The 27,911-nt window shown below is 41.4% G+C and overlaps 1 protein-coding gene across 1 annotated transcript in view; it reads left to right on the plus strand.

Moving 5' to 3' along the window:
- Positions 1 to 27,911, plus strand: part of SREBF2 (sterol regulatory element binding transcription factor 2) — an 895,155-nt gene that overhangs the window by 751,207 nt on the left and 116,037 nt on the right. Inside the window, exon 18 of the mRNA XM_044068232.1 lies at positions 5,792 to 5,903. Within this exon, the coding sequence (XP_043924167.1) occupies positions 5,792 to 5,903 (112 nt within the window). The remainder of the gene's footprint in view (positions 1 to 5,791; positions 5,904 to 27,911) is intronic.

Consider the following 27,911-nt stretch of genomic DNA (forward strand, 5'->3'; position numbering starts at 1 on the left):
TCTACTCAAACTTCTGTCATTACAGTCCACCAATATCAGTAAATATGCAGAATCTCTGCAGAAGTAAAAGCCATCTAAATAATTCTGCATTAAAGAGATCTGTAACTAATGAAGAGGTTGATGCTAGCAAACAGCTTTATATTTCATTGTTTTATCTACAAATAAAGTGCCTGTTGCCCTTGAAGAATAAATTGCCTATGTTACATTAAAAAAATGACACATTAGTAGTATTGCAATAGGGAATGGATGGCAAACTGACAACAGGTTCATAGTTACCATGTGTCTCCTCCAAAGGAGGGCATTCTCAGGAATGCAGCATCCACCCCCTTTAAAGTACAACACAGTACAGTATCAGCAATCCATCTACATATTGTGGGAGTAGAACCCACAGCCTTCTACGTCAAAAGCAAGTATACTACCTTCTGTGCGCTAACAATGCAGACAGACTTGGCATAAGCAGCACTAAACTTCTCTTCCCTTGAAGCTCTCAGCTCCTTGTAAAATCCACTTGACACTCAACTGTATCTCTCAATTTTTCAGCACAAGAAGTCTGGAAAAAGCCAAAGTTTATTGGGGGGTGGAGACAAAGGGCCAAAACCAGGGACACATTTTAAACATTGTTTGTATAATCTTATAAAGTTGCTAGAATAAAATGTTTTGTGTTACCATCCCACTTGTGTCCCTGCTGGACAGGGGAAACAGGTGCTAACTTTGAGGGAACATGGGCGAAATTCTTGGCTAGGCTTATAGGGGCCTCCGGGCCAATAGCCTTGTATCATCCTATGAACCTAAAATTCTGTCTCGGCAGCAATTAACACACACACACACACACACACACACACACACACACACACACACACACACACACACACACACACACGCATACGCATTACTTGGAGAAAAGAAAATTCCATCTCAGCAGCACCTTACTTGAGAATGAAGAGGAAGCGGAGCAATTCCGCCTTGGCAGCAATAACAAGAAGCAGAGCAGCACACACCACACACACACACACACACACACACACACACACACACACACACACACACATCTCTTGGTAATAACAAGAAGCAACACACACACCCCTCACATGAAGAAAATTCTGTCTCAGCAGCAGTTCATTCACGCACACATCTGTTGTCTCGGCAGCACCTTACTTGAAAATGAAGAAGCAGAACAGTTCTGTCTCGGCAGCAATAACAAGAAGCAGAGAGGTAAAACCGTGCACTGTTCTAAAATTGAAATTGCGTGGGAAGAACAGGACGTCTGTGTGACAGTGCATGCACAGACATGATGCAGCCGGACTGGAAGAACAGGACATGCTGCTGTGGAACCGTTCAAAACACTGAGTAAATTTGTGGGACCATTCAAAACAGTGAGTAGATGTGACAGTAACAGTCCCAAAAGTGCTATACCACTGCAAAACACGTCACTTGCTGGTACGTCTTATAGTTAATAAGCAAGACTAAGAAAAAACAGACCCAACACATGGGAAAACTGGGAAGCAAAAATAGTTTGCCTACTTATAACAACAGCTCAGAGATTCTGGACTTTTCAGACATTCACACCCACAGCATGATCACTATTTAATCACAATCTTTTCATTTAAATTTGTAAATAAAATGCTACAGAATTACGGATGGATTTTGCAGTTTTAGGCACTTTGTGCTGTGCTGACAATCACAATGCCCTCCTTTTTATCCCAGTTCTGCATACTGCAGTTTTGGTGAGAAAAGCTAAGTGCAATTTGCAAAGCCCTCATTTAAGTTTGGTTGTAAGCCAATGCCAAGGCTGATGGTAACTGAATAAGGAAATGTAAATACAGAGGATTACTATCAGCGCTCCGAACTTGTGCCAATAGTATATTACATACAGCTGCATGGTTAACCTTGGGATTTGGTGGTAATTGGGAAAAGACAACATTGTTAAGCACCTTTCTGAAGAAGAAGGGTGTTTAACAGTGCTTTGTTACAGCATTATTGAGTTTTAATCTAAGACTAGAGTGTTAACAGCAACTAGTGCCAACAACCACAGAATGGCGGGGAAACCTAAATCACCTTGTAAAGCCATGAAATGTTATGCTGCCAAAAAAAAAAAAAAAAAAAAAAAAAAAAGAGAGTGTGCACGTGTTGCTCAGCTTTACTTCTCTGTATTATTTGATGTCTTTGCCAGACGTAAATCAGCACGTGCTCTTGTGATGAATTTATAGTTAAGTATCACAAGACAAACCTTGATCATTTCCTTGTGCAGGAGTTCTGCATGTTTGCCAGTTCATAGAGAGATCAGAAACATTTGCCGAGCCAGAACGTTATCCACAAAGCAGTTAACTGCATTTAGTTTGCACCATCTAAGCAGAGGTTATTAAGAACAGTCTGCGTCATCACTTTGACGCGAGTCCTCTTTGGTTGGCTGCCACTGCAAGTTATAGGGGAGCAGCAATGGTAAACAGCGTTTTTTTTTTTTAAAGCTGTCCCAGCAGTAAATGAATAATGTAAAAAAAAAATTGGGGATTTGAAAGGGCCAGTTGGAAATTCGTGGCAACCCACTATTTTGCCCTCAAAACTGGGATATACCGAGGAATTCAGTACGGTTGAACAATATGGTTCTGATCAATTCAAGAAAAGGAATGAAACTGATAAAGTGCAACACTTGTTCAGAGGTAATTTTCAAAGCCTATATTTGTCCACTAAGCCAAACATGGAAGAGTACTTCCTTACAAACTTTCATAGTGATGGATTACCAAATGTTTAGGTATCAGACTGGACTTCCTTTGCCCTTCCCAGACTCTGAACCCTCCTTTAAAAACAATCCATTCTACGTATCTTAGGTAGGTTTCCATGTACAATACCTGGAGGCAAATGAAAATTAAAAAGTTATCCCTGGAAGACATTTGATAGTCTTGCGGTTTTCTTCTGTGTCTGGCAGCACTCAAGTAATGCAAACGGAGTATGCCTTTTAATAAGAGTGACTACACTTCTCCATTTGCCTGTTCAGTAAAAAGAAAAACTTTGTCTGGCAATCACATGTTTTAGTAACTTTAAATGCTTCATATCAGTCAAAGGATTCTCTTCTTGAATTGTTAAGAATTTAGATTTAAATTCCTTAATGTAGATGTGCACTTTGGCCCTTCTGACCAAATTAGTTAGAATATTAACATTCCAGTAAAAATAATGTATGCAGTCATGAGTTTTATTGAAATATATCATACTACCTGTGAAACTCAGTATGTCCCCACAATGAAGTTTGTCAACAAAAACCTTTATAACCTTAGTCATGCATACACCACCATCAGTCCCACCGTTGGGGAAATGTGAAGTGCCAAAAAACCAACCCGATGTGTTGAGCTGAAAGCATATACCTAGGCAGTATTTAAAAAAAAAAAAAAAACTATGACTGAGAGTGTCATGCATGAAAGGTCTGTATTATATATTTGAAGCTTCAAAATTTCGAACCTCATATTTTCGACAACATATGAGTAAAACCTGAAACCTGGAATATATAATAAAAAAGTAAGAAAAAAAACAAAACTTTCCTTAATGCTCTGAGCAGGGGGACAAGGCCCCCTGTACCCCCCACAACCCCTACTTAAATATACCAACTCCGAGACCGCACTTCAGTGTAGAAAAGGGAAAATTTCCCATTCTGCATGTACAAAGCCATTGCCTTTCACCTTAGAATTTTTCAAAGTTCGATCATATGGTGTCGACCGTATGACATTTGAACTTTGAAATGTTTGGCAATTTAATAGGGACCCTGCATGTATAACTTCTGAAAGCATGTAATGCAGCAAACAACCAACAAATATAGGTGAAGTAAATCAGTGTAATTTCTGTCATAAGAACAACTTACAGAAATGTAGCAAAAACTTCCAAAATGCAGGCAAAATGCCTGTAATCATGTAAGTGATTGGAATAGAAAGCTTCAATTATCCAAGCTTTTGCACAAAGGAGAAGTCATGCAGATTTGTCAGAGTTGCACCATTACAGCCTTAGCTCTCCCAATCCCCAGAACATATAGAATGATAGCATGTAAACATTAATTAAATCAATGTTTTATAACACATCACAATTTATAAATCTTCAGAAAGGAATAATCATGTGCCGTTTCCAAGACTATGCATAAACTTGTAAAAAAAAAAATCAATAAAAGCCCTGTTTACATATAACCTGCATCCATTTTAACATGGCAAATTAGCCGAATTTCCCCAGGCGCCATCTGTACTGCCAGTGTGTGGGCAATGACCTTACTAACCGTTTGAAATCTTAATTTTTACAGAATTAGGTAGATCATTTTCTGACTGCTTAAAGTGGAATGCCATCTTATCACAGAAACCATTACCTTACAAAATTTAAAAGTGATGACAAGGCAGGACAGAGATTCACATAAATGCATTTGTGGCCTTTAAAACCAAACTGAGCCAGTCAGTTTTGTTAAATGCCAATTGTAATACTTTCTCATGCTTAATTTAGATGATTTCTTTATTATTCCATTTCTGAATAGTAATCTGTACTATTGTAAACAGGGCTTTACAAATGCTATTTGAGTTTTTTTTGTCATTTAATTTAGATTTGATGCTGTCCTGTATAAATATGGCAACACTTGTCCTGTGGTCTCTGTAATATGTCCTGCCCTGTTTATTGTGTATCCAGGAATACTGAACTCAGAATTAATGATAAATGGTGTAGACCAATTTCCTCATCAGTATGCATCCAGAAGCAGACCTTTCTGTAATGATACTCAGCTGCTCCTAATGTTTGTTAAGGAATAAGAAGGCCGGAAAATGTCTGCTCAGAGTTTGTCTTCTTGTCTTTCTCACTCTGTAATCTCCTGTTACAGTAAATAATGAAGGGCTTTAATGGAAGAGATTATTCAGTGGGAGCTATAGCTTCTTCTGTATTCCTTTGGAAATGCTTCCAGTAATTTGTGCTGCTGTTAGCTGGTCAACTCTATACGTTCACAAGTCCTTACATAATGAACCTGACTTGCAGGGTCCAGCCTGGGTATAAAAGTACTGTGCTGCAGTGTCTTCTAACCTGAATGTCTTGCCCCCCTATTCCCCTGTGTTCCAGAAGTGCAAAAAAGATACTGTCATTCATTCTTTTTATAATCTCTCCTGCAAAGTCACATTGACCGAATTTCAAATATAAGATAGTTATGTGAGATATGCACTATGACAGTGAGCCTTCAACCCCAATTAATTTGGTCATACAGTTTACAGATACTATAAACAGGAGGCATGCAGTCTGATATGCTTCATTTGCTGTGGAATTATCTTTGCCAGAAAAGTTAATCTTGTAACAAAAATGTGGATTTATGAGGAGACTACCTGCTAAATGTCATGACTTGATTCGCAGCTGAAGGAAGATCACTGAAATGAAAAGGAGAGTCAGAATTGGTACCCCAGTGTTTTTGTTGTTAGAGCCGCACTTAAAAATTCATTGTTATCAGTATCTTACATGCTTATAAAAATTCATTTTATCAGTATCTTATGCTTATATTTCTTTTTTAGTATGACTGAAATTCTAGGTTTAGTATCTGGTTTACTAACACACATCCCATATGGTAGAGTCTGGACATAGGAAATAGACTTCCCAGATAAAGCCTTGTTTTACTGTGTTTTGATTGATGACACTGTTCTGGTGGGATAGACGGTCATGACAATTTAGTGCACTTTCTACACACTTGATTATGAGTGACCACTCTAGTTGGAAGTATTTAAAAAGTGTTGAGTGAGCATGTTCTTTTAATTTGCTGAAATTATTGTTTTTCATTACTGGTGCCATTTTGTTGCAGATTTTTCTTCATGAGGCTACAGTGCGCTTGATGGCAGGAGCTAGTCCAACTCGCACTCATCAGCTTCTAGAACATGGCTTGAGGAGACGTTATACACAGAACAGCAAGCAAGGTTAGTATCTATTGGCTGGCTATAGCATGTGACCAGTCAGAAGATAGCTAATGAAAGGAGGCTGTCCTGCTTACAGAGTGACTTCTAATTACACAGCTGTTGATGTTACTTATTTTTAGTGCAGCTTTAATGTGATATATGTCAGTGATAAGTTTTTTTTTTTTTTTCTGAGGGGGCCATTATGAAACATAGTCATGATGCTGAAAGTCTGCTAAAAGACATTTATGCATAGAGTATTTTTTTTTAAAAATCCAGCATGAAAGAGGTGCATAATAAATGTGGTAAATATATTTATCAGTGCTTAGGAAAATACGTAACTATGAAGAACAAGCTGCTTATTTTGCCTGCTATATATATCATCAGTATATCTATAGCTGCATGCATACACATATTCATATGTGGGTGTTTTACAGTATAAAAAAGTGATAAAAATCTATGTTAAAATTAAAAATTAAATGTTGTATAGTGTATTCTAACATGGCAAAATAATTGCAGTATAACGTAAATACCAAAATTCCATATGTGGCATTGTGCTGATATACGTATTAAAGGAGTCTTTACTGTGTATGTCACTTAGCTCCATAATTGCTTCCATTATGTTTGTTTATACTTATGCTCTTGTGCCATATAATTGTTTTTTAAATGCTTTGAGCTGGTATGCCTGTGCTACATTTTGGATTCTTCATTGATGTGCAATTTACTTTGTTATGAGTACCTGTTCATATTTTTCACAACATTTTCTTGATAAAGATATGATTCTGCATATGTTCTGTTAATCTATTATCAATATTGCATTTATCTTATTAATTTATTATTGTCAATGTTGTTAAAACGTTAACTGTATTACAACAAAAATATATATTGTTATTCTTTTTATTGCCATTTAGACTAGTTTGTGGATGGTAAAGGTCCTTAGACCAGCAGATTGCTTCACATACCCTGACAAGTCATGTCTGATAGATGTATGCATATATACATAAGTAAATAAATGCCAGGATGCTAGGCTATGGTCAGAGATGGAAGTTTGTAACTGGATGTAACATTTGTGCCGCATTAATAGTGATATTGATCATGTTTATGTGCCTGTTTTCCTGTTCCCCTTTAGTCACTGCAAACCTAAGTTGTTTCAATCTATTATGATGATGATGTGAGGAAAAATGTCTCAGCATATGAAGACTGTTGAGTGATTTCAGCTGTTCATTCTTCTTGGTGTGGGATGAACCTTGGTCTGACCAGACTGATGTGCAGCCTGGAATCCTTCAGCCCAATAATTTTCCGTATTATAAGGCCTTCCTTTAATATGGATCTTCTTCCATTTGTACGAGAAGAGAACATTGTAATGCTCCATCCTTAAGAAGTGTTTTTTAATCTTCACCTTATGAAGAATCACCGGTTTATCTCAAACTTTCCTTGTATAGGTGAAGTCATTCAAAAGCACTTTGCTTTTATCTGGATTTTTTCATTGAATGTTTTCCACTGTTTTTATCCCAGAACAGCTCTGTGACTGCCCTGTTGAGAGTAGTTAATGATCACTTCATAGAGGAGGGTCACTCATTTTATTCCTGTCTTGGTTCTACTTGATTTCGTTTTAGAATTTGACACCGTGGATTATGGCATCTTGATTAAGTGCTCATGTTGTGGTATGCCTTCCAGAAACCTTAATTGGTTTACCTCTTATTTTAGGACACTTACTGTGTGTGGCTATTAGTATGAATTCTTCATGGGGCCACCAATTGAGTTATGTTGTACACAATTCTTGACCTTTGTTTCTTTGTTGTTCATAGTGTCCGTGTTTTGGTAGGGTAGCATCATTTGAAAAAAGGTTTTAAAATGTCACCACCATGCATAGGGTACGTTTATGTCTCTTCTTTCAGAAACACTTGCACATTTTATTGTTGTTAAGGACTGCTTGGAATCTCTTTAACACTGGATGAGTCACAGCTATCTAACGTGGAGACTGAATGTGCATGTTACCACCAGGGCAACATTCACTCTAGAGGTTATGGGTCTTTTGCATGACTGGGGACTGTGGATTAAATAATTTCACTAAAAAAGTATGACAGGTATAGTCAATTCTTCCTGCTTTCATCTTAAGAATCTCTAACATAAAACACCCAGTTTCTTCTTGTGCTCTGGCAACAGTTATCCCTAAGTTGGGCTCATTTTGGTTGGTTTATTGTGTTGCAAGGGCTTCAAAATGTTGACCTCAGCAGCCTCCATAGGTGTAGAACTTGTCAGCATCTTGGCATTAACTTATTGAACCCTTCATAATTCTGGTCACATTTTGAAATAGCTTCTGCTGTTCTTTTTCCATTTTGCTTGCTATCATTGTTGTGAGGAATTGCTAGTGATTCCCAAGATGCACCTTTAGTCTCCATCTAGAAATTTAGTCACCCTACTAGCTTAACATATTGTGGACTTCACTACCTCTATGGCTTCAAATGTGTGACCCTGAGGCCTCTGTCAGCAGGTTCTTTAAAGTCACATGTTCATTAGTTAGACTTTATAAGAGAAATTGTATTTATTTGTATAATTTTTACTTTTGTGTGCTGTTTGTATTTATCTTCTAATTTCCCCATAGTGTGTAAAATAAAGCCAAGTAAAATAAATTATAGTCAAGTGTTTACTAGAGTATAAAGCTGTGTAAAACAGTGACCCGTTAACTCACTAAGTCTGAATTTTCAGTTTTGCTGTGCTACCATTGGTGAAATCTGAAAACCAGTCATTCTCAAAGTACTAATATCATGATGCTGCATCCCGGACACTCATTGGCCTTTATCTGAAGCTGAGTCTGTCACTTGTATAACATTTTTTGAAGATAGTAGAACTGTGTGTTTAATATGGCATTGTGCATCACGAGATTGTAACAAAAAGGCAGTTCAGTAAAAGGCCTTGAACAGTACACATCATGTCTCATACCGCTTCTCTTGACTGTATTGGTTTTTTGTATACTTATTTGTGTGTGTATATATGCGGGTGTCCTTGCAGTGCATCAAGATATGTGATATGATACAGTCTGGCCAGATCTATTTGGTGTTGTTTTTTTGGCAATACTTCTGAGCTGCAGATTCATTTATTGTTTGGTTGGAGTCCATGGATATTAAGAAAAAAAGTCAAAATGCTTTTATAGTAATGTAGTCTGTCATTGAATTTAGAATGAAGGTGTGCATAATTTTATGGGTTCATGTTAGGTATTTCCAAAATGTCTTTTGGCTGGCACCAGAACATCTGGAATAAGCAAATGTATCATCTCAAAATATGTGCCTACTTCTAATCTAGAGAAACTTCATGGGTCACCTGAAAAATGTATTCACTTTTTAGACTGTGCTTAAATAGTTTAATATTTCAGTGAATAAGTAACTGGTGAACTGCTGAGACCTGATGCATTATACCAAACTTGGCTATAGGTCTTATGCTTGGGGTCAAGCATGTTCATAGAATCATAGAATATATAGGACAATTTGACCAGAGGTCATGTTCACCTTAGCAATGACCACCTTCAGGCTCTACCACCTCTTTCAAAGAAGACAAAGTCTGTAAGTCCTGGAGTAAACTTTAGGTTTCCCATCCAGTTGTTCAAGCAGTCTGAAGGATGACAGGAACTCACATTGCTTGACCTGTAAGAGGAGCATATTCCAGAGCAGAGGGACCATCTAGGGGATAAACCTATCCCTTCATCTAGTTTTGTTTCCTGATGTAAATTGTGATCTCTTTATCCAGTGCTAGCTGCACTATTTCAATTATCAAGAAAAAGGAGGCCAAGAATAGCTGGATCCCTGAGGGCACAGTAAGCAAGGCTCAGATCCCTCTCAGGATTGTATGTGACACTGAGTACAGGAAGTAAGGATTCCAGTCTCTCAGGGTAGTTAAGACTTTTGAAGCCAGTGATTGTTTTTGTTAAGAACCTATGAGTTTTTTTTTCAACTTTTTTATGCATCTAGTAAGATACATGCAAAATGATACAGTATATTCTATAATGGTTCTCACCAGGGCAGAGTATTAGGAAATGGTGACTTCCAGTGACTTCCTTGGTTTAAGAAAATATGTCATTGGCAGTTAGTTATGAGCTATAGAAGGATTTCCTAACTACAGTTGCCACATGGTGATTAAAGGAAATGGAACTTTCAACTAAGGTGTCCAGGTCTCTAGTCACTGACTCCTGTGATAGAAGTGTGATATCAGAGCAGTAGTTTGAAGCAGTTTGCTGTTTTCTGAAAGGGGTGATGCTGCATATGTTCATCATATTGATCACTGCTGCAGTATCTTAAGCTGCATGGGTTATACCTTGCTAAGGCTATAAGAGCCAGACAGTTGAAGAGCTTCAGAGCACCTTCCACATGTCCAAGCCATTAGATAGCTCAAGCTGATGTAAGACAGGTTTGGGCTCCAAATCCTTCAGAGCTTTCCTGGTGTCAAAGAGACTGCTGTTCTGAGGGCTTTCGGAGATCAACGGTCGACTTGTGCTGTTTCATTGCTGGGCAAATAAGTTCTCTTTGGGGAAGAACCTTCCAAATATTATTTTTATTATTTAAACTAACTTTTCTGTTTAGAAAACTATTTTTTAAGATAGGAATTTATGTTTTTGTTGAGTATCACATGACTTTACTGTTCCTTTAAATGGAAGACACTTTTGTTTCTGACAGTTTTGAAGTAGAATTACTTTTTCAGGTTGGTTAAGTGTATTAGAGTGCTTTCTACTGGGCTTCAGCAGAGAAAGTTTCTTTTAAATACTTTTGATTTGTTAGCAGCTTGTGCTGCTTAGCTTCCCTAGGAAAGAACCACCATTTTTAGACTGAGAGCATGGAGCAAATTACTGGTCCCACAGTTAGACCTTCTTCCAACCACAAAAAGAAAGTTAACTAAACAGCTAAACAGCCTTTGCCACCTTAGCAGGCTAGCAGTTTGCCTCAGCTGCAGGTGGGTGACTGTGTTGTGCCCAAAGCTGGCTCCTCAGACCATTCCTCTTTTTTCTCAGATCCCTGTGGTGTTCATATAGCCACTACAGACTGAGTGTTAGCCACATCTTCTGCTGTTATTGGGGTCCCCTCAGTGGACAAAGGAGATCCACTCTTGTCGGTCTTGGGAGAATGGACAGGAAAGGTGCCCCTGCTTAGCCAGAATATTGTACTCATCCCTGTGGAAGCTGCTGATGCCGTTAATAAACCTGTTTGCCCCAACTTTACTGTACAAAGAAACAGAAAACTGAACATTTATCTCTTCCTGCACCAGTTCCTTTGGACAGGCGTAGTTTATTAGGTCTGGCTCAGGGTCGTCTACAGGCAGTTGATCTGTCTTATAAGGTGTTTTTTGGTAAAAGAAAAAGGGATTCCTGTTTTCCAGAAATATTCAAGAAATTTCATCTGGAGAGGCATGTGATGGGACAGATACAGGGTTTTCTCCTAAGATTTCTGATGATGGTTCAGAGGAGAGCATGTTATGTAACTCTGCTGTAATGGATTCTGTTTCTCTGAGACTATTTCCAGAATATGCTAGTGTTTTCAGTGGGAGAACGTTGAGGTTTCTCAGTCCTTCAGAAAATACTATGAGCTGTTACATTTGGAATTCCCTGAACCTTTACCCAACAGGGACGTTTAAACAATAAAAAATAATATTTGGAATTTTTTCCCCATAGGGGACTTATCTGCCCAGCTTTGGAGGATTTGCTTGTTACAGCCTGTGGTTTCCCTGACAACCAGCCTGCTGTACCCAAGAAAGCAGATAGACTGTACAGAGTTCCTCAGTCTTTCAGTTTTTTTAACACTCATCCCAGACCTGACCCAACAGCTGTTTGTTAATCTATCTGATGTCAAGCATTTTCGTAATTGTAATCCTTCCCCTTATGACAAGGATGGTAAAACATTTGCTAAGTTTTGGGGGTAAAGTTTATGAATCTGAAACTTTAATTTTTAGAATTTTAAATTGTCAGGCTGATATGTTAAAAGTTTACTCTGATTAAATGTGAAAATATGAGGAATGTTTAGTCTGCAGTTCCCTCATGCGAGGAAACATCTGTTTTATGTGGTTTAGTTTCTTCAGTTTCTCAGGTCACTACTAATTAACGTGTGTATATGAGTCTGTAGATGCAATGTGCAGGGCTGTTGCCACTGGTAAGTGTATTAAAGACGTTTACCTGACCGTGTTCTCATAACCTCCCATAAGATGAAAACTGAGATTTTAAATTCTCCTTTGGATAGAAATTTATTTATTTATTTTATTTTACATTTGTTGACCTGACTAGTCCAGCTGGATATATGTCCATTTTCAGCAGAAGCCCGGGGAGAAAAGCTCCGTAAAAACACAGTATTATTTATATTATGTGACAGTTTTTACAGATGCAGGCACATTACATATTTTATCAATTCTTTACATTTCCGTACATTTCTGCTTACAGAATCATAATACATATCATATATGGATAGTTATAAGAAGATATCCATAATGACATACGATTAATATTTAAAAGCACACTGTCTTTATGGTTAGCAGAAACACAACTAGTTTATACAGGCATAGTGATAAGTATCCAGAGATATGTGGGGTAATTAGTCAGTGTTACACAAGGGCATAACCAATGTGATTTAAGGTATAGTTTCAATTTGTTTTTAAATAGTGTTGTTGAGGAAATGGAAGTTAGGTCACTGGGGATGGAGTTCCAGGTTTTACCCGCAGTATTAGAGAACAAAGAGTTACCAGCCATATTGTTAGTTTTACCTATTTATACAAGTAGTTTATGTGATGAGCGTAGAGTCTTGAGGTTATTGTAGGGGGTGATAAGGTTTGTAGGTATTGGCATGTTAGTAGGTTGATACAAGACCTTGTGGGCAACTGTTAGTTGGTTAAATAGTAGTAGAATGGGCAACTCTAGCCATCAAGTTTGTTGAAGATTAAGACAATGATGGGTTCTGAAAGCGGATCCTGTTGCAAATCTGGCAATGTTATTGTAGGAGATAGCCAGCTTGTTCAAGTTGTTTTTAGACAGATTAGTATATATAGGGGAGGCATAGATGAGAGTAGAGATAAGTGGGTACGGGCAATAGTAGCCCTGGCTAATGGAGTCAGAAAGGGTTTGATTCTATAGAGGGAGCCTAGGTTTTTGTTGACTGTTTTTATAGTACTGTTAATATGTGTATCGAAGTTAAGGTTGTTATCAATCCGTACCCCTAGAAGTTTTGTAGTTGGATCAGGACTTATGATAGTACCGTTGTTTGATGTAATAGTAAAGTTAAGTGGGGAGGCCATACTGGTGAGAGTGAATAGTAGGAGTTTTGATTTTTTGGGGTTCAAGATGAGGCAACGGTGTAGAAGCCATTTCTCGACTGTATTAAGCACATTTTGGGTGAAGGTCTGCAGGTCTGATGGAGAAGTGGCTGAGCATATTAACGTGGAATCATCTGCATATTGTATACAGGTAGCTTGAGGTATTACAGAATGTAGGTCATTAATAAAAATAGAAAATAGGAGAGGTTCTAATATGGAGTCTTGGGGGACAATGGGGAGGTGGGTAGATAAATTGTTCTCCCATAGTACAACCTGCTGTCTGTTGTTTAAGTAGGACTGGAAGCATTGTATAGCCAGTGCATCTAGTGACAGGTTTTTGAGTATGTTTATGAGAAACTGGTGGTTAACCATATCGAAGGCTTTAGAGAGATCAATAAAGAGGGCAGAGGATAGACTGTTGTTGTTGCAATTTTTGTTAATACGGTCAGAGAAGGATAAGAGGGCAAAGGTGGTGCTATGAAATGGCCTAAAACCATGTGTTGGCAGTTAGCTAGTAAGTTGTTTTTTATTAGGTAGTTTAACAGTTGTCTGTGAATGCATTTCTCCATGATTTTTGCCAGAGGAGATAATATAGCTATAGATATATAGTTTGATAATTCATTGGAGTTTACCACCTTTATGGAGGGGGATAATATGTGAAATTTTCCAGATAGATTTAGTCTGTGACCCTCTGCTACAGAAAAATGTGATGAGAGAGGTATGCTGATACAGAGAATATCTTAGGTATTTCAGCCCCCCCATTCAATTTTCCAAGGGATTTCCTGCTCCCTTGTCCAAGTGTGGCAAGAAGTAAAATAAACAATCTCAACGTGCTGGCAGACATTTAAAAACAGTTGTAGGGGTGTTCCAAAAAGAAAGCAGGAAACCCCAGAAAAAAGGACATCCCAAACCGGCAGAATGACTATAAAACTATAAACAGGATCTTGTGCCCCCCCCCCCCCCCAACACACACACACACACACACACACACACACACACACACACACACTGGCACTCCCTTATCACCTCCAGAAAGACTAAATCTCCATTTCTGCCTTTGGCAACAGGTTCAGACAAATGGGTGCTGAGGCTGATTCAGCAGGATTCCAGATGGTAGTGAGAAAAAATTCCTCCTTTCTAGGGTATTACTCCACACCAATCAGGCATCATCCCATTCCTTTTCCCCCAGATTTTGTAAGTTTTTTAAGAATTTGTGTATTTGAATCACATTATGAATTCTCTGCCTTACACTTTGAGCTAGCCGCTACTCCAGGAGTGTGTGTTCACAACGTGTTTAGCTTCTGTTATAGCAGGCTACAGGGAATACACATATTTCTATATTTGGATGACTTGCTTATCTTTTTTAAAGTGTCATGAGTCTCACTTGGGTGAGCGATGTCCTATACAGGCTGCGATTCCAAGAGAACATTCAAAAGTCTTTTGATTCCATCACATAGTTTGTGTTCCTGGGGTGTCTGCTAGACTCCTCAGTACAAATAGCTTTTCTTCCACAAGAAAAAAATAAGTATATTTTGAGCTATTTCAGGAATTTTTCACTTAAACTTTGGTTACCGTGAGGGAATACCCAATAATTCTGTGTCTCATTGCATCAGCGATTCTCTTAGTCCTGTTTCAAGACTCCACATGAGAAAGGTGCAACATTATCTGAAGTCTCTGTTGCCAGTACCAGCACTCATTATCTTTTCAGATTCCATTTCTGGGATTTGTGAGAAGAGAAATTACTTGGTGGCAACATCATATATTCCTGATTTCAGGTCTCTCCTTCTCCCCTCCTGCTCCAAAACAGTCAGTCTCAACAGATGCCTTGGACTTTGGGGAGCAGCGTCAGGAGGATAAACATGCAAGCTATATGGGCTAACAAAAGCAGATATAAGCACTTAAACATCAAAGAGATGCTTTCCCTTTTAAAGGCACACAACTCTCGGAACCACCTTTGGTCCCCAGAACCACTTGAAGTTGTAACAGACAATAACCTCAGTAATATGTAAAAAGAAAGGGGAAACTAGATCTTACTTTCAATGCAGACTTGCCATATTAGCATGGGATGCAGCTTTATAGCACAATCTCACTCCGTGGGCATTCTGCATTTCGTTAAATCAAAATTTGAACAGGATAAAGGTAGACACTCATGAATGGAAAGTAAATCAGAGAGTCTTCCACGATTTGATCCATTTGTGGGGAGTTCCTTAAACAGGACATTTTGCTTCCTATCTGAACAATCATCTGGCAAAATTCTGCCCGAGAACTGTATGCAAGTAGACTTCAATGACAGATACCTTTTCCTTTCTTTGGACAGAAATGCTTCTGTATGCCTTTCCATTGATAGCCAGGGTAAGTTCCCCAGGATCATTATGGTAACTCCTTTCTGGCACAGGAAACAGTGGATGTCCTTCTATTCTCATGTTGCAGTATTCTCACATGTGGGATCCTCCTCCTCAGGTGACCTGAACGACTAGTTCATCTACCAAAGCTTAAGCCTGTTTGCTGTCTGGTGTGTGGGATGTCACACGTAGGGCCATAAACCGTGGGCCACAAATGTGACATCTGCATGCACAGACCTCAGAACTTTTCTGCCACAGTTGAACGTCAGCTTGCTCATTCTGCTTCACATTACAGAACATGTTAAAGATAAGTACCCCGTTGGGGAATCCTCTTTATTTTTGCTAGAGCTTAGGTTGCTGTTTGTCGTTTTAATAGCCAATGTCATCTAGGAATGGGAAATGTAAGTGCAGTTGAAAAATTCCACACAAAGATGCTCACAAACTCTGCTTATTTTGCTTTGGCCTGTCCCATGACCATATGACCTGTAAAATCTGCCAGTCGTTTATCCCTAAGATCTTGTGCAGCCATCTTGGCAGCCCTTAAATTGTTTGTTATAAACCAACGACTAAAGCACCTGGCCCTTGGTATGGATTCTGAACCGGCCATCAAGGTGGAGCCACCTAAAAAGAAGACCAAGGTTTCAAAGCCTGCTGCTGCTGTACCTCAACATAGAATGTCCTGCCAGCTACCAGTCTAGGGACTGAGAGATGTCTGGAAGAACTGGTGACTTCGGCAGGTACCATATTGGAATCCGCCCTAGAAACTTCAGTTGGCATATCTGTGGAGGTTTCTGCGGTCAGCCTCCACCGATGTTGAGGGGGATCCGGGCTTGCCCTGGCGGCTACCTTAAGTTTCCGAACAGGGCATCTCGACCCCATGCCTGACACTAGGCCTACAGCCACTCAAACTATTCACAAGACCCTTTCTGTCAAGAAAAAACAAAAAAGCATTTCTCTGCACCAGTGGAAGACCAGCCAGACTGGCAAATGTTTTCCCAGTCCCTTGTTTAGGCCTTTATGGCCCTCAGCATCACATACTCCTGCTCTGCCTACCCTTAGTCGCAGGTCTGCCTCTGCCAATTCCATTCCTCTTCCTCAGCCTCAGGAGGAAGACTTTTCTTCCTCTTCGTCTGATGAGTCTCTCACTTATACCTCTCAGCTGGCCTCCCGCATGGAATACTGTTCTCCAGATGAAGACTCCTTGGAAAGAAACTCCCCACCAGAAGATATCACCTTTGGGAAGACTATCTCCAAAAATGAGAGAATACTTCAAGTGGGACTCCACCCAAATGTCCGAGGTAAAAAAAGATACCTTGAGCTTCTCCAGATGGAGTCTTCTTCTCCCTCTGCTATTCTCGCTGTGATTCCAGCTTATCTGGATGCCTTTGCTTCTGCCTCCAAGACCCCTGAATCCCAACCTCCGGCCCCAAAAAGGCCAGATAGGTTCTATAAAGTCCCTGATGATCACAAGTACCTCATCAAGCCACCCATGGCAGACCCAGCTGTCATTGTGGTGGCACCAGACAAGCAATCCAGGCAGATCTCTTCCTCATCCCTGCTGCCATCTGATAAGGACAGTAAGGTGATGGACAGATTGGGAAAAATGATCTACACTTCCTTCACCTTGGCCTTTAGGGCAATTAATTTCCAGATGCACATGGTAAGGTATGCTCTAGATCTAATTTCCCAAGCATCTACATTGCTCTTTTCTTTGCATGATTCATCTACAAAGCCCTAAGTTACCTGTAAGCTTTCCTTAGCAGCACAGGTAGCCAGGCATTCCATAAAATGTAGCTACGATGCTGCTGAAGCCTTCACCAGATCAGCCACATCTGCTTCTGTTTTACACAGGTACTCCTGGCTCAGACTTCAACCCATCCCTGATGATTTCAAGAACAAGATCCTGGATGCTTACCTGGACAATAAGTTCCTCTTTGGCAAACAGTCTGTTGAAGTATTCAAATGTTTGCAGGAAAAAGCAAGGAACTGCAGGACCTAAACCATCTACTGGTATCCCAAATTCCAAAATTCTACAGGAACTACCCTGCAGATCCTTTGTTAGGAGGCTCCTGCTCCTTCTACTTCTTCCTCAAGGCATAGGAAAGGGGCTAGGAAACCCTTGTCCCCCTAGGACTACTCTCCCAATCCAGGCAGCCCATTCCAGACAGACCAATGTGTGACTGCCTAAATTCCCTCCACCATCTCCCCCCGTCTACTGCCTCTCTCACTGTCTGCCCTATGGCAACACATCACTTCAGACCGCTGGGTCTTATCAATAGTGGAAAAAGGGTACTTTATGACCTGTCAGGAAAAACCATTACAAAAAGGTATACCCCTACCTCCAAAAAAAAAATTCATCCCTTCCCCCTTATCCAGAAGGCCCTACTGAAAATTCAGCGGGACAAACCAAAAATCTTGCTGGTGACCCACTATTGGCTAAGGCAGCATTGGTTCCCCCTTCTTGTATCGCTTGCCAAGGGCAATCACCACAGGTTGCCTCACAAGGTGAACCTTCTCACACAACAGAAGGGATCTCTCTTCCATCCTCACCTGCAAACCTTCAGCCTTACCCAGTGGGTGATAAACTTCTGATCCCTCTCAGACACTTTTACTCAGAGGACGTGCTATTTGTCCTGCAGGAGGCCAGGAAACCTACTACTAGGAGATCCTACTTATCAAAGTGGAAAAGGTTCTCCAGTTGGTGTCTTCAAAGGCAGCTAAACCACTTCCAGGTGGATGTACCTCTAGTTCTAGCCTATTTGTCTGAGCTCCTAAAATCAGAATTTTCATACGTTTCTGTGAAAGTTCACTTGTCAGCCATTTCAGCCTGCTTATGTATGGATCCACCCCTGTTATCCAGACTGGAGGTGAAACATTTTCTCAAAGGGGTTCTCAACATCAGACCACCATGGAAACCTGTCCCTCCTCCTTCGGACCTGAACTTTGTGCTAGAAAAACTCACCACTGCCCCCTTTGAGCTGGGTCTATATCACATTATCGAACTTCCAAAATATCGAACACCATAAGCTCGAACTTGGAAGTTCGAAATGTGATATAATCAAAAGCTCAGAACAGCGAATTTTTTCCCAGGGAAAAAAATTGCTGTTCCAAGAAACACACACACAACATAAGTACACCACAAACCTATGTCTAATGAGGGGGGCTGTGCCCCCCACACCCCCTACTTAAATATACCAACTCCGAGATTGCACTACAGTGGAGGAAATAGCGAAGCTGTGGAACGGCCCACCTAATTCTTTCCCTGGGTAGGAATTTGATGTTCCGCGGCTTTGATATTGTCAGTGTTTGCGGTTTTGTGTTCGGTGTAATGCTGTTCAGTATTTTCAGTTTTTGCGGTTATGATATACACCCTTTGAGACTGCAGTTTCTGCCACTTTAAAGATATGCACTTGGAAGTCTGTCTTGCTAGTAGCCCTTACTTCAGCTGGAAGAGTCTGTGAGCTGCAAGCACTCATGGCTACTCCACCCTATAGTATTTTCCACAGGGATAGGGTTTCCCTTTGTACTAACCCCTCCTTCATGCCTGAAGTGGTCAATGAAATGTCCCTTAACCAATCTGTCCATTTACCCACCTTCTTCCCCTCACCACAGAATGACAATGAGAGAGAGTGCTCCATTCTCTGGATGTTCACAGGCAACTGAGGTTTTATCTGGATAAGACTAAGGACATTAGCAAGTCCAACCAACTATTTGTATCTTTTCACCCCAGGGCCCTGGGGAACGCTGTATCCAAACAGACTATATCTTCCTGGATCTGTAAAACTATATCCTTCTGTTACTCTTTCCATGGTAAAGAGCTACCACACACAATCAATGCCCATTCCACCAGAGCAGTGGCTTCTTCAGGGACATTTCTCAAAGGTATGGATACAGCCACTATCCTAGAGGCAGCCACATGGTCCTCTGTACACACCTTCACCAAGCACTGTAAATTGGATAACATCTCTAGAGCCATGGCAGTATTTGCAAGATCCATCCTCCATGGATTCCTGGAGACCGCAACCTCTTCCTCCACCGCTTTCTCTACATGAGCTGTGGTACTCTACCATATGTTAGAATACTGCAACATGAGAATAAGACTTAGATTAGTTCTGTAAAATCTTACCATAACCATAGATGTTCATCGTGTTACACTGCTGCAGTCATCACACTTGGGTTATCCTGCCATCAGGCGGTCCCGCAGTCTGCCAGAGTTCCAAAGTCTTGGTACGGCGTCGGTTGCTGTCGCTTCTTCCCTGACGTCAGTGCGCCAGGGATAAATAAGATGCATCCAAAGCCATTTTCTTCAGTCTTTCTTGCCGCTTGGTGCCCGAAGCCGAAGCAGTTTGCAAGTGCCGGTCGGCCGACTCCTGAGATTTTCGAAGTCGAATTTCAGATCCAAAGTCTTCAATATAGCCAAGTACCCCATTGGGGAAACTTTTTTCTTGCCTCAGACCGGTGTCAGAAAAAGTTAATAATTGTATTTCTTGTGGGAAGCAAATACCTCATAAGGACTTCCACTCTTACTGTATTCCATGCCTAGGCCCTGATCACGACGTCACTAGTTGTTGGTTTTGTGCTAGATTTAACAAACGCACTATAAAAAGACGTTTTGATTTTGCTTTGCACTACTTTGGCCGAAGGTTCAATTATACTATGCCGTCGAATCAACTGACGACCGCAATTCCAAAAAAATGCAAAGACAAGGACAAAGACAGGTATCCGAGGTCCAAAACCGATGATGAAACCTCTTCTAGGCCAGTCGCCGGTTTGCCGGTTCTCAATGAGGTGCTTTCGCAGCCCCTGACACCCTCTACCTCAGTGCCACAGACCGCCTCCGACTCCCACGTGGAGACAACTAGGCCTCTGGAAACTCAAGGTATTGGGCCTATGGAAACTAATCCCTCAGATGGGTCCAGAGCCCTGAGCAGGCACCAGCTTCTGAGGGTGTTTTCAGACCTTCACAACTTACCATTAAATCAACAGCCAAGACAAAGGTACCATTAAAGACAAAGAAACAAGTACAGCATTCTCCTGGACAATCTTCCATGCCTAAGAAACAGATGCTTAAAATGGCCGAAGACCTCATTACTCTAATCAGGGGCTCCCATCCCCCTCCTGAGAAAAGGCCTAGGCAGGATACAGACTATGACTCCTCTGATCAGGTTTCCATTTCCTCTGATTCCTCTTCAGACCAGGGATACTCTTTACCCCCCTATGAGGACTCTGATGCTGAGGAATCTATCCCTCCTGAGGATTACTCTTTTGGGAAAACTTTACATACCATGAGGGAACATTTCCATTGGGAAAGTCAGGAATACTCAGAATCCAAGAAAAGGCTCAGGGATTTTCTCTTATTGCCTCAGCACAGGCCCCTGGCTATTCCGCCTGTACTAGACATTGTGGATGATGTGTTCTCTTAATCCAGCTTATCTCCTGACTCTTTGCCCCCTGCTCCAGCCAAGCCAGATAGGTATTATAGAGTCCCTGACTCTCACAAGTTTCTATACAAAAACCCTTCTGCTGATCCAGAAACTATTTCCCAGAGTCCAAAAGGGGTTAAGGCTTCCATTGCAAAAAATCCAGTACCCTCTGACAGAGATTCCAGAGCTTTGGATAGATGGGGGAAGAAAGTATACACATCTGCAACTTTAGCAGTAAGAGCTTTAAATTGCCAGTTTCACATGCTTAAGTACCAACAATATTTAATGGCTCAGTTAAAACAGAAAATGCTTGCTAGCTCAGAAGCTCCTGATTGTAAAGAAATGCAGGATTTATTGCATGCAGTTGAACAGGTGGGAAAATATACTCTGCAATGTGGTTTTGATTCTTTAGAGGCCTCTTGTAGAGTTACAGGTTCTGTGATTCGAAGACATGCTTGGTTAAAAGAACAGAGTTTACCTGAACATGTTAAGGCAAAGTTATTGGATGCTTCTTTACAACATGATACCTTGTTTGGTGTTAAGGCAGAAGAGGTGTTAAAGAAAATGGAGGATAAAGCTAAATCTATGCAAACAGTCAAGGATTTCTTACAGGCACAGCCACCTCGGTTTAGCAGATATTGGCCAACAAAAAAATGGTCCTTTCCAGTGTCAGACAGGCCACAGAGAGGCAGATACAGACGTCCAAGAGGCAGATCTCAACCCCAAGGCACAAACAGACAACGCCAGTGGGGCACCTCAACCCCAAAAGGAGGTGAGGACAAGTCTCAACCTTACAGGAAACAGTCACAATGACTTTCCCTTGCGTACGCCAAGCACATCCCTTCTGGAAGCCCCCTTAGGGGGAAAACTAGCACTTTTTTCTCAAAACTGGCAAATAATCACCAAAGACAAATGGGTCCTGAATATTGTGTCTCAAGGTTACAGATTCCACTTCCATACTTTACCAAAGCTAAAAGGAATGCCAGACCAGCCACAAAATCAATGGGCAGAGGCACAAAAACAAATTTCAGCCCTCATGGACATGAGAGCTATACAAAAAGTACCACAACAGGAACAATGACAAGGATTTTACTCAATACTCTTCCTGGTCCCCAGAAAGGACAAGGCCTGGAGGCCCATACTGGACCTTTCAATTCTGAATACTTACCTGGATATTCCAAAATTCAAAATGTTGACATTACAGCAGCTTCTACCCATGCTGGGCAAGAAGGCTTGGCTTGTTACTCTGGACCTCAAAGAGGCATACCTGCATGTCCCTATCAGACAAAATTGCAGAAGATACCTCAGATTCAAAGCTGGTACAATGCACTACCAATTCTCTGCACTGCCCTTTGGCTTATCTACTGTGCCCAGGGTCTTCATAAAGTGCCTGGCACCAGTAATAGCATTTTGCAGACAAAAAGGAATTCAAATATATCCATACCTGGACGACTGCCTCATTCAAGCAGAGACAAAGGACATTCTTCTACAGCATCTGGCATTTGTAAAAAGGTTGCTAATTTCTCTAGGGTACACAGTAAATGAAAAGAAGTCAAAACTAGTGCCCTCGCAACAGATTATATTCCTGGGTGCCAGCTTAAATACAACGGCCCAGATGGCTTACCTCACGCCAGACAAACAAGTTCAACTAACTCAATATTTTCAGTTACTGGCAAGAAAGTCCCATCTCCCTGCAAGAAAAATTCTGCAGGCCCTGGGATTCATGGCATCCTGCATACTACTAATACCATATGCCAGACTGCATATGAGGAAATTACAATGGTACCCGAAAAGTGTTTGGACTCAACACTCTCACAGTTTAGAAGCAGTAATACTAATGATTCCCTGCCTACAACAGGAGTTTCGATGGTGGGCACAGGCATGTCACCTAAACAAGGGTCAGCCTTTTACCCAAACCACAGCCAGGCAAACTCTAACAACAGATGCATCGGATTACGCCTGGGGAGCACACATGGCAGGAAAATGCATTCAGGGCAAGTGGACCACAGACCAGATGCATCTTCACATCAATCAAAAAGAGATGTTGGCTGTTCAAAATGCCCTAACAGCTTTCAAGGACCTTCTACATCCAGGACAATTATTACTAAAGACAGACAACACCACAGTAATGTGGTACATAAACAAGCAAGGGGGCACTCATTCTTTCCACCTATGCAGGCAAGCCATGACCTTGTGGAACACAGCTCTAACGTATCAAGTTCACCTGCAAGCACAATTCCTGCCAGGAAATAAAAATACTCTGGCAGACGATCTAAGCAGAAATATCATGGACCCTCACGAATGGAAATTGAATCCACAAATCTTCAGCATGGTAACACAAAAACGGGGATGCCCAGACATAGATCTTTTTGCCTCCTCATTGAATTGCCAACTACAAAAATTCTGCACAAGGACTTGTCACAAACAAGCATGGAAAGTGGATGCTCTTCTGTTCAGCTGGACAAGCCTAAAAGTTTATGCCTTCCTGCCACTACCTCTCCTTTCAAAGGTTGTCCTAAAAGTCAGACAAGAAAAAACACAGATGATCTTGATTGCTTCAGACTGGCCACTCCAGCACTGGTACCCTATCTTAAGGAACTTGGCTCAAGGCCCACCATGGATTTTGCCTCAAATTCCATACCACCTGACTCAACAAAACAATCAGATCCTGCACGGGCAGATCAAAACCCTAAACCTGGCTGCATGGCAGATACATTAGTCAAACAGGCAGCACCTCTCTCTAAAGCTGTTATGAATGTCATTTTGGAGGCCAGGAGGCCTAGCACCAGGAAAGTTTACTCAGAAAAATGGAAAAGATTATGCGCCTGGAACCAGGCTCAAAACCTTGATCCTCTTGTTCCAAACATTCCTCAGATTTTACAATACTTAATTGAGATGCTGGACAGAGGCCTATCCTTCTCATCAATTAAGATCCACGCATCTGCCATTTCAGCACATTACAACACGGATCCTCCTTTATTCTCTCATCCCTTGTTAAAGCAGTACCTCGGAGGGGCTAAAAACATAAGACCGCCCCAGAGAGCACCAACACCAACTTGGGACCTCAACTTAGTTTTGGAAAAACTGACATTACCACCTTTTGAGCCAGGCAATACAGCCGATCTAAAATTTTTATCATGGAAAACAGCTCTGCTCCTGTCAGTAACTTCAGCAAGAAGAGTCTCAGAGCTACAGGCACTAATGGCAGTGGAACCTTTTATAATTTTTCATCAGGACAGGGTATCTTTAAGGACAAACCCTACCTTTATGCCAAAGGTGGTATCTAGTGTGGCTCTTAACCAAACCATCCATTTGCCAACTTTTTATCCAAACCCCCAGAATAAAGGGGAGAAATTTCTGCATTCTTTGGACATACACAGGCAGCTATGCTTCTACTTGGACAAAACAAAGGCTTTCTGGAAAACTGAGCAACTGTTTGTAGCATATAGGTTCATAGGTTCATACTAGGCTATCTGCCCTAGGGCATTTATAAGCCTAGCCAGAGTGTGTGTGGCTTTCACCACCTCTTAGGATGAGAATACTATACCCATTAGTTTGCTGTGCCTCTGTCCAGCAGTGATACAGAGATGATTCCCGGGGTAAACCTACGATCTCCCATCCACTCGTCAAGATTTCTCTTGAACAGAGTCAGTGAGGGGCTCTGCCTCACATGGACTGGGATTCTGTTCCATAGTGTAGGGAGTCTCTGGGTGATGAATCTGTCCCTCCAGCACGTCCTATTTATATCCGTGTTGAGGTTTAAGTCTCTTGCTCTCGTGGCTCTGGTGGATTTGGAATTTTTGAGGTGGAGCATGTCCATTAATTCGGGTTGGACATGGCCTTGTATGTCAGGCACAGATCACCTCTGAGCAGACGGTATGCGACTGAATAGAGCTGGAGTTTCTTCAGTCGGGCATCGTATGACATTTGTTTGAGCCCCTTTATCCTTTTGGTGAGGAACTTTTGGGGTCTTTCCAACTGCTGCAGGTGTCGGGTAAGGTACATTCCGAATGGGGCGTTGTACTCAATCATTGGTCTGATAAGTGAAGAGTACAGGGTACAATGACCTCTCCTGATCTGGATGTGAATCCATTCATGATCAGGTGGGCAATGTAGAAGGTCTTCCTAACCACTTTGGCAATGTGAGTGTCAAAAGAGAGGTTACTGTCAACTTGGGTCCCCAGGTCCCTGATAACTTCTTCCGTGTTTAATGGATTACCACCTATGTGGTAATTAGGGGTTACCTTGTTTTTCCCAAAGGGTATGACTATACATTTTTTGGCATTTAGCTTAAGGCCATGGCTCTGGCACCAGTTATCCATTTCTATGAGACCTTTCTGGAGGATGTCTGTGTCCGATGGAGTGTCAATTATGGTGCCCAGTTTGCAGTCATCAGCAAATTTTGTCAGCCACAATCCCCCTATGTTTGCCTGCACTTCAGAAAAATAAATGCCGAACAAGAGGGGGCCCAGGACTAAGCCCTGTGGGACACCACTCATGACCGGCTTAGAGTCTGACATGACACCAGCAACTCTAACCCTGTGTGTTCTGTCCTTGAGCCAGTTTGCAACCCATCTTGTGACATATGGGTTTACATCTAAGCTGGTGAGCTTTTCTATGATGCCCGAGTGGGGTATTGTGTCGAATGCTTTTGCTAGGTCAAGGTAGGCTGTGTGAACTGCCTTACCCTCATCAATGGCCTTAGTGACTGTTTCGAAAAAGTCGACCAAGTTCAAGAGGCAGGATCTGCCCTTGACATAGCCAAATTGGGTAGGATCCAGTGTCTGTAGGTCCCCAATGTCTTTATTTATGAGTTCCATTATGATCCTCTCCATAGCTTTGCAGACAAGGCTCGTCAAGCTTATGGGGCGTAATTTCCAGGGTCCGTAGAAGCACCGCCTTTGTGGAGTGGGACCACAGTTGCCGTGACGCCATTCTTTGGGTGCGTATCCTGTAGTAAGGCTAAGATTAAACAGCAGCCTTATGTGTGAGTTTAGTTCCTCATTGAGTTCGTAGCACACAGCCGGGGACACCGTCCGGTCCCATTGATGCTGTGTTTTTGCTTTAGAGAGAGCAGCTCTCACCTGGGCATCTGAGATGTTTGGGAGGCTAGACTCTGGTGGGATAGATATTTCTCCTTTGGGGAGGGAGGGAGAAATTTGCACTGAACCTGTCTGCCAGTATGTTGGCAATGTCTGTGGGTTCAGTGATTTTTATCATTTTGGACTAATTCTGAGCATATCTGGGAGTTTCCACCCAGGTTTCTAACATAGCTAAAGAAGGCTTTATGATTGTCTTTTGTGTCATTAGCGATTTTTCTCTCAAAGTTGGCCTTGGATGATTTTATGAGTGATCGTAGTTTTTTGCTAGTATTGATCAGAGATGCCTTCCCATTTAGGGATTTTGCTCTGTCATGTAGTAGCTTTCTCCTCTTGTTGTAGAGTTTGTTTATGGCTGGAGTCCACCAGACCGAGCGCCTGCCTTTGGTGGAAAAGGTCTTGATTTTATTAGGGATTGCTTGATCCATACATTCCTGGAGGTGCTCGTAGAAGGCATTTGTAAGGGTTTCAGCAGCGTGGGTTGTGGTTTCCACTGGCTCGGGGGCCTTGAAGGATACCACTCCAGCCTTAAGAAGTGTGAAGTTTGCTTTTGAGAAGTTCTTCACTGTGGTCTTTTTTGCTGGGGGTGGGGTGCTGCAGAATCACAGGGCAAGGCTATCTCAAAGCAGACTATATCCAAATGGATAGGATACTGTATTCGGTACTGCTACACACAGCATGGAAAATCAGTCCCAAATAACATTAGGCCACATTCCACCAGGGCAACAGCCACTTCAACAGCCTTTCTCAGAGGAGTACCTACCAAGGAAATTTTGGAGGCTGCAATTTGGAGTTCAGTGCACACCATTACCAAGCATTACCACCTGCCTCTTTACTCTAAATCCGGAGCAGGATTTGCCACTGCAGTTCTGCAGGGCCTCATAGCCAATCCTAACTCTTTATAGACCAGCCACCCAACCTCAGCTTTGGGATTCTACCCAAGTGTAATGACTGCAGCAGTGTAACACGATGAACATAGTACAGTTTTGTACCTACCATAAATGTAGATGTTCGGGTGTTCACACTGCTGCAGTCCAGGTTACCCTCCCTCCATCCCCTCTGAACTAGCTGGACTTATCTATACCTTTCTATCCTATACAACCTTTGGGGTGTATTTGCTGGTAACTGAAGCTATTGTTTTTATTTTACATGTATATTTTTGATTAGCAATATGTATTGCCTTCCTACTTGGGGGCAAGAAAAACTGAATAAAATGGCGTCGGGTGCATCTTATATACCCCTGGCGCACTGACATCAGGGAAGAAGCGACAGCAACCGACGCCGGACCAAGACTTTGGAACTCAGGCCGACTATGGGACCGCCTGATGGCAGGATAACCCAAGTGTAATGACTGCAGAAGTGTGAACACTCGAACATCTACATTTATGGTAGGTACAAAACCAAGCATACTTCAATGTTATCTTCACTGGTACTATATTTTGTAGTGCTTTTGGGAATAGATGTGTTAACAAATTGTTTACACAGGGTACTGGCAATACCAGAGTGATCCACAACCAGCGCTTTATCCACCTATAACCTAGTATTGCCAAATTACCCCTTCTAAAATGGTGAAGGTGTTTTAATAATGTTTTGCAGTCTCCCTTTGTGGGAGCAGCCTGTTTCTTTTCATAGTACGACTTTTGTTGTTGTATAGCCTTTTCAGATTTTTTTGTAGCTTGCTCAAGTTTTATTTTGTACTTCTAAGCTTCACATTTCCTGCTCATTCTCCAAAAATGTGTTCTTAAGACATTTATGGAGTGAGTGTGACTACCAGGGGACAACTGATACTTAAACCTTTTTTTATTTCATAACCTAATCACCACATCTTTAAATATTTTTCGGGTTTCTGAAATAGGTTTCCCATACAACACGTCTTACCATTTCCAG

The sequence above is a fragment of the Protopterus annectens genome, chromosome 1.part0, assembly GCF_019279795.1.
Source record: "Protopterus annectens isolate FY-2018-M chromosome 1.part0, PAN1.0, whole genome shotgun sequence".
Taxonomy (NCBI): Eukaryota; Metazoa; Chordata; order Ceratodontiformes; family Protopteridae; genus Protopterus; species Protopterus annectens.